This window comes from Lepisma saccharinum, chromosome 12, assembly GCF_977018435.1.
Source record: "Lepisma saccharinum chromosome 12, izLepSacc3.1, whole genome shotgun sequence".
NCBI lineage: Eukaryota > Metazoa > Arthropoda > Insecta > Zygentoma > Lepismatidae > Lepisma > Lepisma saccharinum.
The window spans coordinates 48207196-48221995 of NC_139240.1; the positions used below are offsets into that span (position 1 = coordinate 48207196).

A 14800-nucleotide genomic window follows, 5' to 3' on the forward strand; every position below is an offset into this window, starting at 1 on the left:
AGTATGTTTTGTTGATTATTTCAGTATAAGGGCTAAAAACGAATAATTATCTACGAAAACTGTCTTTGAAGCAAGATTAAGTTTGTGCATTAAAATTTTTATTTTAATCTCATCGCATGAAATCACTGTAGCGGTATGTGAAAAGTTACTAGGGGGCAGTAGATGGATCAGGTATTAAAAGTATTGCAATGGGGAGGGGCGGGGGTGCGGTACGTCCTAGAAATAACACCCTGTACGAGATGGTATTTTGTTAAATGTGAAAGTACTTTATTATTGGGATTTTGGATGGGAGGTTGTTGCAAAATGTTTTCAATTATTAACACAGGCTACTCGCTTTTTAAAAGCATTTAAATGAATACGTTTTTACTTACGATTTTTCAGAATACTTTTAAAATTATTATTATTACAACTTACTGAAAATACAGTTGGAGTTTGTTTTTAAGTCCACTTTATGCACAGAAGGCTCATCGGGACTGGACCTATAGTTTTAAAGTGGAATCCGTACCACTCACTACCCGCTGGGTATCGAACTCTGGATCACTCGGTTACAAGGCGACGACGGTATCACTACGCCCATCGGGGCGTTCCTATGTATATATTTTTTATTTATTGTTAATAATTAAAAGGCAGTATCTTCCTAAGCCCCGCGACAGGTTAAGTTTGCAGCAGGTTTTATGTATTAATCCGCGCGAGAAAGGCGCTCAGAATCTCCTGTGCTAGTCTCGTCTCAACCACCAAGCTGTTGATATCGCAGACAATGAAACAATCGGCAGTATTGCAGCGGAACTATATTCTGCGCGCACGTTTGGGTCTACATATGCGAAACGTTGCTGCAAACTTAACCTGTCGCGGTGCGTTAGGTTCACCTTAATAATATCCGAAATGCGGTTAAGGCAAGCAAGCGTGCTAATAGCACGCGTTATGTCAAAATTGTAGCTACTGACATATACATATAAGCAGTAAAACTTTCTGTTACTCCTACCGATCCTTTACTAACTATTATCTTCTGTGCATGTTCAAAAGTATAATTTCTATTTTTACCCAAATATTAAGCTTCAAACACTTTACCATGACTCAAATGTGCGACCTCATCGTTACCACAACTGCTGAGCAGTCTGGAAGGATCTGCCCGATTAATTCCAAACACGATGCATTAGTATATTTACCTTCACACACTTTTTTAAACATCTCTAAACTATATTCAGTACATTGTAATGAATAATGGTTACTTACCTCTGCTTTCGTTCTAAATTTCCATCCTTGTTCCTGATCAGTACGAAAGGCAGTCTATTGGACACCACAATAATTGGTGAGTCTATTTCCCGCTTAAGTACCATTTTCATTACAAGTGCCAGAGTTTTGCTGTACAACGTCGCTCCAAAATCTGAAAATCAAGAAAACAACTGATTAACTTCTGGCCGCATATAATTAACATGAAGACTCTAAAAATATGATGTATACAATTTTCTGCCTAGTGTGTTCGATATTACAAAAAATTGTAAATAAGTATATAGATTATATCCCTGTTGTCTTTGAATTGGATACAATAGGGAACAAGTGCAATTTCTGATCGGAATTAAACCGATTGCAGTGGATAAACTTGACGAACCCTCAGCTTGGAAAGCTAACAAATGCGCAATGCAATTGAACAGGGGATACGCACATCCGATTTCGCCGGCAGGCGGTTTGATTCCAGTCGCTCACGGGCACGAGTAGGAGCGGCACAAGAACCAAACGAAGGCACTGTATAATTTTTTCTTCGATCCGTGAATGTTGTGTGGTGTTCATATTCCTGAAAGATGATAGAATTTGGCATTTCGTTGTTTAACGTCATTTTCTACCACCTTTTGTCTAATCTATACGTTATCGGAGATTCATGAATGTTGTTTGGATTTTATGATTCGTGTTTGTTGCTCGCTTTTGCAAATGACTGTCTCATATTCGACGTCGTCTTACGTCAAACATTGGCTCTAAACATCTCGGCTCTCCCGTTTCGCTTTGCAGATTTGTGGTACTTTTCCCTATTTCTTCGAAATTAACTTCGTCTATCTTCCTTTCTGGCCTTATCGCGACGATGGTGATGAATGAAAGTTGATCGGACTGACGAAGGGATGTCATCCCAGAATCTTCGGAGGCGAGGTGCAGTTACGTTAAACAACACAGACAGCCTAACCAATAACGTATTTGCCTTGTAATCAATGAGTCCCAGGTTCAATACCCTGAGGAGGAGCATGGTGGTTCGGATTCCACTTTAGACGTGTAAGTCCAGTCCCGGTTAGCCTTTTGTGCATAAAGTGGAGTTAAAACTAAAATCAAAGCACTTTATCAGTTCTTCACAATAATTAACACCAACTACCAAGAACGCCGTTAATGGGGGCCGGAGAAACACTGGCTCCCCAACCTATCCAAAATTTTCGTACTTTACAGGAAATTTTACTTTAAAATTTCTGAAGAACCTTAAAAATATCTATTTAGAAAACTTCACATGTAGATCACAGTCGGTTTCATCTTCTTAGTTATTGTACTTGTTGGAAAAGATGTAGACTAGGAGTTTTACTGTGTGTGGTTAATATATATTACGTACTGAATATTATTAATATGTAGAAAACAATATGTATTATTTATGAGCCATGTTAAGTTATATTTTCAAATTTGCCCCGCGAACACATCAGCCTGGCGAAGTTCTTGCATATTACTGTGACTGAAATGAAATTATTTATATGAAACGCATAATTGTAGTTTGACATTCATTCCAAAGGGGCACTCCTATACGCTCATGAACCTTACGTATCTAAATCAGACAGCAACCTCTTTGCTTCTTTCAATTTCAAGTCTATTACATTCTTAGTTGTTAAAGTCGCAAACGAGACTATACTCTCGTAGGGGAAGTCTCGGTCTCGCTTCAAGTGATCCCATTCTCGTCCCGAATTTGGTACACTTTATAATACAGCATGTTTGCCCAAGGTGCAGTTGGACAGACAATGGCATACCGAGGATTTCCAAAAGGGGGTTATTACGTGTACTTTTTTTTAGTAATCAACCTTTATTTTGTCATATTTTCCTGCCTTGGACGCTATACTTTGGGGGGGGGGATCCTGGGCCAAAGGGGGTTATGCCCCTACAACGCCCCCTTGGGGACGCCACTGTGGACAGATACAATTGTATGGTTTTTAAGTAGCATTTGCATTGCTTCGGGTAAATAGTCTTTAATTCTTCTTTGCGAAAGAAAACTTTTCTAATGATTTTTACAAAACTTTTAAATAATTGCATCACAACTGCGGAGCATAAAATAAACAGTACGAATAAATTCATTGACTACAGACACGGTGGTTTCGGAGCGAGGAATTCATTACGTAGACAACAAGTTGGGGGAAGACATTGCAAAACGCGATGAGCCTCTGAAATATGTGCATTCTGTTATGAAACAAGGACATGCAATGCAGAAGAACGGTTTTCGACGATACGGCAGTGTTGCAACATTGACCTATATTTCGATGTCGGGAATGCTCCAGAATGATCTCACTAGAGGTTCTATACAAAAATGGAATCTTAACACACATTGTTAGAATGATAATCTCGGAAATGCAAGGAATTTATAACATGAATAACAAAATGCTCAGTTCAGTGGCGTATGTAAGGTGGTGCCCCTTCCCTTTTTTCGAAAATCCTGGGCACGCCACTGTCTGGAGTCATTGCATTGCTACTTTCTCCCCGTGGAGGCACATACTGATTCGGTCCCTCTTTAAACTGTAGGTCCAGTCCCGATGAGCCTATCTGTTTATAAGGTGGGCTTAAAACATAAGCTATATCTATCTAGTAAAGATCTCCCTTAGCGTGTGGAAGTAAGGGTTTTACACATTCTTGACTTCGGCCATAAAACAATGCTCTGGCAACCTTTAACCCGTGCTATCCATTGACAAGAAGCTGGATGAGCCAAAGAGTCGCTTCCACTGTAATAAGTTATCGCATTTTTGTTATAACAAGTACTTATATTGTTAACCGACGTGGTTAATTTCTATTAAGATTTGAATGTTTGGATTTATTGTTATTTAATTACTACACGGTGGTGTAGTGGTAACGTTGTCGCCTTGTAATCAAGGGATCCCGGTTCGATACCCGATGGAGGCGCATGGCACAGTGGTTCGGATCCCAATTTAAACTGTATGTTAGAAACGAAACACCAATAAGTAATTAAGGTTTAATCTCACACACAGTCATCCAGTACATGACATTTCTCTTGCTAGTCACAGAATAAGTATCCCGCAAAAAAATACACAGAATATTCACATGAAAAACATGCACAGAATACTCATATCAAGCAAATACACAGATTACTGCTTTTCTATTTCTAACACTGTAGGTCCAGTTCCGATTAGCCTTTCTGTGCATAACGTGGACTTAAAATAACAATTCAAATGGAAAAACACTAATATTATTTCATTACTGCATTGTTCATTTTCAGGCACATAGTGATATTGTGTTATATTGTTTAATGAAAAGCAACTGTTGTGTAATTGGTAACGTCGCGAATTCTAGCACATGTAATTTATATCGAAAAAATATATATAACCAGAAAATGTAAATAAGAGTAAACTCATATACTCTAATTGTAACAGTTGATTTTAATTAATTACTGTAATTAGATTATTATTATTATAAAGTAAATAAGTGTAACAGGTAAGGGGGAGCAATTATATCACGAACGCAACCAAAATAATAACCAGCAACAATTAGTAACTCTAATTGTAGCAGTTGATGTTGATTAATTACTGCAACTGGGTTAATGTTTTAAAATAAGTAAATGTAAATCAGTAACTTTTTTAAAAAAAGTAAGTTCTTGAGATTCCTTTTAAGAAAAGTAAGTTTTCGAATATCGGAAATGAGTGAACCTACCATGCAATGCGAAACAACTTCCGGTGGCGCTGTTATCGGAAAACATCGAATAGCATGTGCTACTTAAAATGGACTGTCGCGCACACTTATTCAAATAAACTAACACGTTTCATAAACACACTGAAAGCATGCTATTGCACACTAACCTTTACAACGGCAGTTGTCGAAGCGCACCTTTTCAGGGTTGAGGGAATAAAGTGTCCGTTAAAGATAACTTGTCACCGGTTGAACGTTATGGTTATTCTTCCGTTCCATCAAACACTTTCACAACAATCACTTTTCGCGCGAGTTTATGCACTGAACGAGAACAGAGGGAGACCGGTTGTATATATACATGCTTCATCTATATGCTAGCAGCGCCGCTTCGCAGGGGGATAAGGGGAAAGTGGCAATCTTGTTCCATGTCTGCGTCACGTGATAACTTCGCACTTGGATCGGCGCGGCGCACTCTGAGCCTTAGCGGGAGGGGAAGCCGTGTGTGTCACTGAGTACGAAAGTTGGTAAACAAAACCCTCTGTCGGTTCTTCTATAGAATCTGCTATCCTTCACACACTCGCTCCTGTACTGCCTGGTATCACTTATTTCTACAGCAGTTTTTGTCCAGTGTCGAAACTTCACCTTGCACGAAAATGTTGCATACACGGCGCTACCGACGCGAGTTTATCAGTACGTCATTTGGTTGCTGGTCGCAAGTTTGTGCATTTAGGGTAACCGCGACGGTGAGGCAACAGTCGCGGGTTAACAACCTTTTGTGGAACCTTCTTTTTAAACCGACTGTAAGGTTTATTGGCGATTTATTTCTTTTTATGTTCATTACTCATTTTTATTCTTGTGTCAACACATTTCGAACCTCCCTGATGGAGTAGTGGTAACAAGGGGTCTCAGCTAAGATACCCGGTAGAGGCACATTGTACAGAGACGGGAGGATACCGGCTATTCCCTCCACAAGATTATATATATAATGGATAAAAGTAAGGAGGGCCAGAAGGGCTAAGTAAAAATCAAAGAAGGTAAAAGGAAACACTCACCGGACAGTAGAAAAATTCAAAATTTTCGCTAACTTCGTAGCATCATCGGTGAGTGTTTCCTTTTACCTTCTTTGATTTTTATATATATACACCAGGCAAACTAAAATAATTTTTTATCTCTTGTCATTAATGGTCTAGTCATAGAAGATTTCCGTGCAGAAAAATATGCAGCCTTGTGAATTAAGGCGGTACTGAAGGTGATTTTGCGGTAATTTTTCGATAACAGATGGCAGCACCGTTTGTCATGGCAACCGAGTGCCATGTTGCCAGATCTACGCGCATAATCTACCATTCTGCAACTGACCTATTTCATCAAGCCGAGACAAAGCAGGTTGTTTTCATGGCATAGTTTAATATACATATTTGACATGTATTAAAAGTGTTCACAAGAAAATTTTAGTTATGGACGTTAAGTTTGAACTTGGCAATAGAAATCTGTCAAGTTTTCGGTGTTATAGTTCGAGAGCTCTTTCTCTGTATGAGCTTGGGTCTTCATAGAATGTAAATATACTAAAACTAAGGGTTTCTAAGTTACGTGTAAATGTTATCATAAGATTTAATGACCTAGGTGAGAGTTAGAAGCAATATTCTAAGGTACTTAGAACCGTAAGGCAATAGTTTAGTTTACTGACTTGTAACATAAGAGTATATATACACAACGGGAGCCTATATTCCAGGCTAGCTAGGCTATCTCCGAAGCCTGAAGCCTAGAAAGTAAAATACTGAAGAAAAATCGATTAGAAACTGTGAATTAACCTGATTTCAAAAAGAAGATAATGGCGATTCTGAAGTTGGCAACCTGATTTCTTATGAGTTGGCAACCTGAATTCTTAGGAGTTGGAAACCTGATTTTTTAGGAGTTAGAAACCTGAATTCTTAGGAGTTCGAAACCTGAATTCTTAGGAATTTGCAACCTGAATTCTTAGGAGTTTGCAACCTGAATTCTTAGGAGTTGGCAACCTGAATTCTTAGGAGTTGGCAACCTGAATTTTTAGGAGTTGACAACCTGACTACCGTTAGGATGGCAACGTGTATTCCTTGCACACGTCAAGAATGAGCCTAGTCTTCTCCCTTCCTCCATAGCTAGTCCAGGTTTTAGACTCAGCATACGCCACTGATATACAAATTTGCATACCCAAAGAAACCTCCCAAAATAAAATCACAAATATGCCACTGAGTGGACATCCTCCCCCTCCTCCCAAAGCAAATCCTCCCCCTCCCCCACTTTAAACCGTAGCCTATCTGAGCATAAAACAAGCTAACTTCCTGGGTTTGAATCGCGGCTTGAGCATAGCCATTAATTGTGAGTGTCCCTTCAAGAATTTCATCTTATCTTCGCGATTAGCCAAAAGTGGCCAAATCAATCAAACCCACTCAGTGCTGATGACGTCACTTTTCTGGAGTTTTCTTTGTAGGAGCAAAGAAAGGTTTCTTTATAGATTCTTTCCGATGATGCTATTTAGATCGTAAGGTTGGCAATGGTGTGTACCTTACGAAGCCTAAAATAGCAAAGCACACAAAAGAGATATTTGCTCTATAAGGGTAGCTGTTCGGAGGTGTACGAGAGGCAATTAAGCTAATCTGCTTCGCTATTTGGCTGTTGCCAAGTTGTACTCGGTAGAAGCGAAGGATCACGAGTGAGGATATTTATTGATATACCTTTCCCACAGATCCATCACGCGCGACCTTGAGACGGTTCGCTCCACGTGTCTTTGACCTTGACCGTCAAATATGAACCGAGTTCAGGCCAATGAGAAGGGAGGGTCCCTTTGAGTTATCAAATCCAGGAGTGTTGTGTCAACTATCGCCATGCTTAGTTAATGAATTGAAAGTTCCATCAAAATCTTAAGCTGTATTTGTCAGTCTACTTATGTACAGTGGGAGGCATAAATATTACCAGGCGAATTGTTCATCGCAGTGGCCGTATATAATGTGAAGGTTTAACTAACCCTCCCATTGGTTTAGTAAACATTTTGCATTAATTGAATAATCGCATCAGGGGCCTTGGGTTCGAATCCTTGCCTGGGCATAGATGATCTTTGTTATGATGTTCACTTCATCAGTTTCATCATCCTCATCGTGGCGATTAGCCAAAAGTGACAGAAAAGCGACACCAAATTACTAAACTCAAAACGAATCGAATCACCATTTAATCAAATCACTATAATGTTTGAAATTGTATTGAATATATAACTTGTGGTTTAGAGGTGGTACACAGACATAATAGATAGTCTTATATTGTTCATGTACAATCATTTTATTTTATTAATATCTTCAGAATAACCATATCAGCATTCATTATGTTAAAAATTAACTGAAATATGGCAATGACTCGCATACAGTTTCAAAAAGAATGATAAAAACGCACAGATATATTTTGATAAATAATTTTAAAAAATAACTTGGAAATAAACTGAATAAGTTGCGAAACTCGGGTAGAAAATAAATTTCCACGTTTCTTCTTTTCTTTATTCTGCTTGGTGTTGAGTTAAGAAATCGAATTTATCAGTAATTCTGTTGCGGGACAGAATCACTCACCGCTCTGAATGGTGTCAGGCTATGGTATTATTGAAGAAACCCACATAGAAATTTAAGGAAGTCAATGTCTAAATGTACAACTACCAAGCACGAGCATACTAATCGTCCAACATTCAATGTGCGGCGCTTAAATGGGGAGATTTTTATGTTCCGCTTGATTTCAGGATTTCTTGGCGGTCATTCTTGTAATAGCGAGTTACGAGTCTGGTATTAAGTTGTGAATAGTTATAGGGTTCGGGGTGAAGGACTTGGTAATGTGGATTAATAACCAGACGGTAAACAATTAACATATTTAATATTCACTGGACGTTATGTCCGAAACATACAAAATACATTGAACCATGATATCAAGCATTACACAGAATATATCTGCTTGTGATTTTTCTTCTTCTTGGCCGTGAAGACCAAGCCTTGTAGCCATATCTGGACCGTATCATCCCTCCAGGTGTCCCATAAAAAAAATAATCAGATATGCTGATGACCGTATCGATCTGGTGGGCGGCGAACCCTGGTAGACCTTCTCGGAGACGAGTGAGGTGTGCTAGGACCTGGTCCTGGGTATCCGGCTCTGCCTGGGGTAGGTTCTGGTACTGTTCCACCGGGGTTGGCTGAATTTCTATTTGGTATTGTAACGTTGAAGTCGTCGTCATCTGTAGTGTCACGTGAAACACGTCTCTTCAACCACCTGGGATGTACCACTCTTTTGATTCCATCTTCCAACATTATCTCGTAGAGGATGCTATCCCCAATTCGACGAATGACAACTCCTGGGATGTAATTTGGAGTACCGTGCTTAGGTGATTGAACCCAAACTGCTGAGTTGATGGCGAAAGTACCATATTTCGACGAAGAGTCGTTCCGACACTTTGCTGACTTTCTCGGCTTGAATGGAGATTCACTCGACAGAGGCACATTGTTTGGTTCCCACCAAAATCTGGGTTGGTGTTTCAAGACCGAAAGTGCTGGTAGGCTTCCTTTTCCACCCAGTCGCGTGTTCCGAAGGATGAAAAGAAGGTTGGCGATCCCCATATCAAGTTCAAGCGTGCTCAGATTGGGTTTGTCAGTTATAAGCTTGACAAGAGCGGTTTTGACAGTACGAACGTATCGTTCGGCTAACCCGTTGCTAGGGCTGTGATAAGGCGGTGAAGTAACATGTTTGATGCCATTCTTAAGACAGAAGTTACGAAATTCGAGAGAAGTGAACGTTGGGCCGTTGTCGGATACGATAGTATTTGGTATCCCTAGCGTGGCGCAAGATTGCATAAGCCAGCGGATCGTTTCCTTTGTGTCCAATGTGTGTACAGGCCATACTTCTGTCCACTTGCTGAAGGCGTCTACTATCAGTAGGAACTTACGCCCTGCAAAGAAAAAGTGGTCTATATGCCATCTCTCGTTCACGTACGAAGCGAGAGGCCATGAAGAATCGGGTCCGTTGCGGACCTTAGGAGCATTAGCTCGGCATGTATTGCAGCTCGCTACAAAATCCGTAATCTCTGCTGACATGCCTGGCCACCAAAATCTGGATAGACACAACTCTTTCATACGAGTTGAACCTATGTGTCCATCGTGTAAAGCTCTAAGAACTTCATTCCGTTTAACTGTGGGAATGATAAGTCTACCCGACCACATGAGCGTTCCCTGCTCGTACGTAAGGTGAGCTCTTCTTTCGAAGAAAGGTGCGAGCTTCTTCCGTTCGGTAGACGTGTCGTGTTGATCTGGCCAACCATTTACTACACAAGAGACAACTAATGAGAGCAGTGGGTCTTCTGAAGTGTCGTTCTGTATTGCGTCTCGAGAAAGAGGAGCTACAACGTCTTCAATGGACCCGAAATATGCATGAAGTTCTTCTTCCCCAGCTGGTATTGTGTCACTTGTTTGTGTAGGCAATCTGCTTAGCATGTCAGCTACTTCTACCTTGCTGGAATGAATTATATTATATCGGTATGAAGATAAAAGTAGAGCCCATCTCATCAATCTATTGGATGAATGTTTTGAAATGGCTCGATCCGGAGAAAAGATAAACTTTACAGCACGTGCATCTGTAACAATCTCGAACTTGGATCCGAGTAAAAATTTGTGAAATCGCTTGATACCGTGAACTATGGCTAGAGCTTCTCTCTCTACCTGGGAGTATCTCCGCTCCGTCTCACTGAAGGTGGTAGAAGAGCAGGCGATGGTCTGTAGACCGTTATCAACTCGATGACACAATTGCGCGCCACAGCCGAAAGGAGAGCCATCAGTGATAAGTACAACTGGCTTTGTTGGGTCGAAAGGCACAATAGGATTTACCTGTCGAAGTTCCGCCATGATGCTGTCGAACTCGTGTTGACAGTTATCGTCCCAATCCAAGGTGGCCGCGGTGGCTCAGTCGGTAACGCGTCTGACTACCATGCTCAAGGTCCCGGGTTCGATCCCCGGCCGGTTCAAATCCGGGAACTTTTCTAACGGTGGAAGCGGCCCCGGCGCAAACCCAGCGTCGAATAACATGGGTACCTGGGGGAAACCCTGGGGGGTAAAGGCGGTCAGGGGCGTGATGCTGATCACATCACCCCCACTCACGACCGGATCAAGAAAGTGTGGGGCGTTACCCCCACACCCCCTATACGCCTTCATGGCGTGGTGCTATGCACAGGGGAACACTTTACCTTTTTTTATAGTTATCTTTTGTGCTTGTAGTTAATTGTGCTGCGTGTGATATTACCGGATTACAATAGATATTAGAACTAATATCTGATGTCCAATTCAAGGCGTGCACAAGTAGGACTTACACCAACGAACCGGACGAAAGGTAAGGAAAAGTTATGTACAATTTTGTGTAATGGTTCAGGTTGTCATCAAATGTACAATTATAAAATGTTCCTTGTAAATGTACTTGCGTTGTTCGGTAGTTCAATCGTACTTGACTAAGATAGAGTTTGAAATCGTGAAAGGCCAAAGGTGTCTTAGAAGCATGTAAGGGACAGATTTAACTTACATGTTGAGAGATTCGTTCTGTATGAAGGTTGTCTACTTAGTACTAGTAACATGTAGGCCGATAAGAAACTGCAAGTGGATGTTACAGATAGAAGGGTCAAATAAAGTAGGGAAATACACAAGGCCTTCTGCTCAGGTTGTGTTATGAATGCTTAGCTAGCGGGTCAAATAACGTAACAGAACACAACCTCGCCTTTCTTTACTGACTTATGCAGCTGTTCTTTTTCTTACCCTTTTCATTGAGAATAACTCTCAAGAGTTTTTGGCAATGAAAGAAAAGGTACAAAATACTGTGGACAGTAATGTGTTACGAAGTATCGACTCGCCACCATATTTTCTTCGGGTACGGATGTCTATTACATTACTTGTCACAACTTTGACAGGTAGGTTGGGTATTACTTAAAAAAGATTACGTCGCGGTTGGAAGTGCTCTAAACGCAGTTGAAATAAGGGTTCCAGTAACACTTAATGTAGTTACTATTTGAAATGCGTCACTGCAACTCGCTCATTCTTTTCAGGCAACGAGAAACGAAAATAGTATTTGCTTTTGCACGTTTCAACAGTAACTAATTAAATTATGTTAGCTACATTTTAAAAAGTGGTGTTAGGAGTAAGTGCGGCACGCATTTTTTCAAGTGTGAGAGTTTGCTTTGAACTTTCTTCACTGTATGTATGTTCATAAACACACAAGGTTTAATACAACTTGCTAAAGTTCAAGAATGAAGTAACTGCTTAGTTACTTTGAAAATAACTACGTATACTACTTTTTGAGCGAAGTAACTGTTGCTTGAGTTACTTTTAAAAGTAAGTTCTCAAAGTGTGCAAGGGCAGTGCTTCCGGAGGTTTACCGCTACTACAGCATGTTTATTCTGGCAGCTCCACTCAAGGTGGGTGTGATAGCATATGCAGGAAACCTGATGGGTGCGTGTTGGCCTCATGATTACGAAGCTTTTTAAAGGGACTGGCAGACGTAAGGTGCAGACTACCGGGAATCGATTATGCACAGAGGAACTAAGCACGTTTAAACACGTGAACAGTATCTGCCCGTGGCGAAATTATGCGAGGAAAGTCTTCTCAATATCACGTGATCAATAGCATGCCGCTCTCCACCCTCAATGAATCAAAACTGGACGGAAGGAAGAATGAATAAGCCATGTCTCTTTTCGTATTCCTTGGCGAGTTATTTTTAGTACCGTGTTCTTTCCTTTCTAGAAGATTCACGATATTGAGAATAAATATTAAATCCAGCCTCGTTAGTCTGCAGAACGTGGAAGAGAGGAGTGGCGCCAACTTACATGGGCCCATGGGGCTCGAGCCCAACTAATTTGTTGCGTTATTATTATTATTATATACTTCTTGTCGTGATTTGGTTTCTTTTATTTCGCTTTTCAACCACTTTGGCTAATCGCGAAGATGGTGTGAGTGATGATGTGATGAAATTGATGAATGGACACTCAAAACACCCATGCCCAGGCCGGGATTCGAACCCAGGACCTATGGCATCGTGGGCCGATGTGCTAAACACTCCACCACGCTAGTCTGTCGTGATTCATAGTTGAATGCTTACTAAAATAATTAAATAACAGATTGTTGAAAAAAATGAATGGATTGGTATACGTACACCCCGGTGGGGATCGTGAGTCGAACACTCAACTTACCACGTAATGAACAGGTCTAGGGTACGATTTCAAGGCAGGTGGCTTTCCCAGTGTTTTGATTTCACTTTTAACCGCAGGTCCAGTCCCATTAGCGTATCTATGCTTGTAATGGACTGAAATTTGACAGAAAACTACGTACACTGATTTTTTATATGTATTCATAAGTAGAAACCAGATACACTACTGTTTAAAGGATGGGCACCCTGAGAAAGTTTTTCAAAGGGGGTCAAAATGGAAGGGGATTTTGAGTTAATGACATCATGTTTCGTCATAACAAAGAAGTGAAGCGGTAAATAATGTGAGAAAGGAAGTGAATTAAAGGACCCGACAGAGAGAGAGAGAGAGGGAAAGAGATGAGAAACATAAATGAGAGATGAAGAAGCGAAAGACACACACAGACATACATAAGTAGAATATACAGAGAGGAAAGAGAAATAATGAACCAGGGAAGCGACAGAGAAAGAAAAATAAGTGAAGAAGCGACAGATTGAGTAAGAAAAATAAACAAAGAGAGATGCTAGAGGGAGGAGAGAAGGAATGGAATACAGAAGAGAGAAAAACGAGAGAGGGAGATAGAAAGAAAGACACAGAGAAGGGAAAGAAAGAAAGATGAATATAGAATCAAGACAAGCAGAAAGAAACGGAGAAGGAAGATTTATAGGATATTGTGATTTGATTTGATTTTTGTTATTTAGCCTCGCTTTTCTTTCAGTTTTGGCTAATCGCGACGATGAGGATGTGTGGAGATATAATGAAAGGATACTTACGTAGAACATCCATGCGATGTTGATCGATATAGAGAAGGGATTCACAAGAATCAGAAAATGTGAGCGGAAAAAGAGAAGGAAATGATCAAGAGGTATACACCAAGGAAAACTAAGTAAACATGATCAGAAAAGTAGGCATTTTTTCCTTATTCGGAACGGGGGTCAAGGAACCCTTCCCCCCTTTCAATCCTCGTCGAGAACTCCTGTGGTTTAAGGTGAGATTCTACGTTCGCTATTCCCCTCCAAGACTTGGTAGGAGGGCCTGCAGACCTTGAAGAACCCCGCGATAACTTAACATAAAATTATAGTGTACGCAGCCACAACAAAACAATTAAAAAGATCTGAAGCAAACCTACCTTGTAAAGAAGTACCCAAAATCATTAACTGTTCACAAAATTACTCATTTAATGAAATTTGTGCACCTTTCCGCGCTACCAAGCTTCTACAAAACGTCCAAAGAGGGCACTGGAAACTGCAAGCTGTTTGCGAACGTATTTTAGTCGCCATTGGTTATCATAAACCTTGACACACTGGCGATTATAATGACTCGTGAAAGTTTTTAATTGCTGGGTATTAAGAAATTACGCATATTACCCTGGGATTCAATCCACGACCGGGAATAATGTCAAGTACACGGGAACGAAGATCTCAGATGAGATAACGTAGTGCCAATGGACTCGAAACACTACTGACCTCTGTTCTTTGCTTCAAGTTAAAAATGTAGCTTTATACGTAAGTCCCTATTGAGAGAGGAAGTTGCATGCGTTAAGGATGACCAGTGGATTATGTGAAAAGAGGACAACTCGAGCATCAAAATGGAGGCGATTTTTATACTGAAGGACTGCATTCGGAGTAATAATTGATCTAAGTGCACTTTTTTCAGTGGCGTACGTAAAGAGGGGGCTGATGGGGCTACAGCTCCTCCCGATATTTAAAAAAAATA

At 40.5% G+C, this 14800-nt stretch overlaps 1 protein-coding gene across 3 annotated transcripts in view; it reads right to left on the minus strand.

Annotated features, from left to right (window-relative positions):
• LOC145996045 (uncharacterized) overlaps positions 1 to 14800 on the minus strand; it is a 37350-nt gene that overhangs the window by 10796 nt on the left and 11754 nt on the right. The window contains exons 1-2 of one of the 3 annotated variants that reach the window (XM_083132257.1): positions 5040 to 5199; positions 1234 to 1384 (exon numbers count right to left, since the gene is read on the minus strand). In XM_083132257.1, the coding sequence (XP_082988383.1) occupies positions 1234 to 1343 (110 nt within the window). In that variant the 5' untranslated portion in view covers positions 1344 to 1384; positions 5040 to 5199. Of the gene's footprint in view, positions 1 to 1233; positions 1385 to 4893; positions 4955 to 5039; positions 5200 to 14800 lie in introns of those variants that run through there. The other 2 variants (XM_083132255.1, XM_083132256.1) reach the window with 2 other exon arrangements.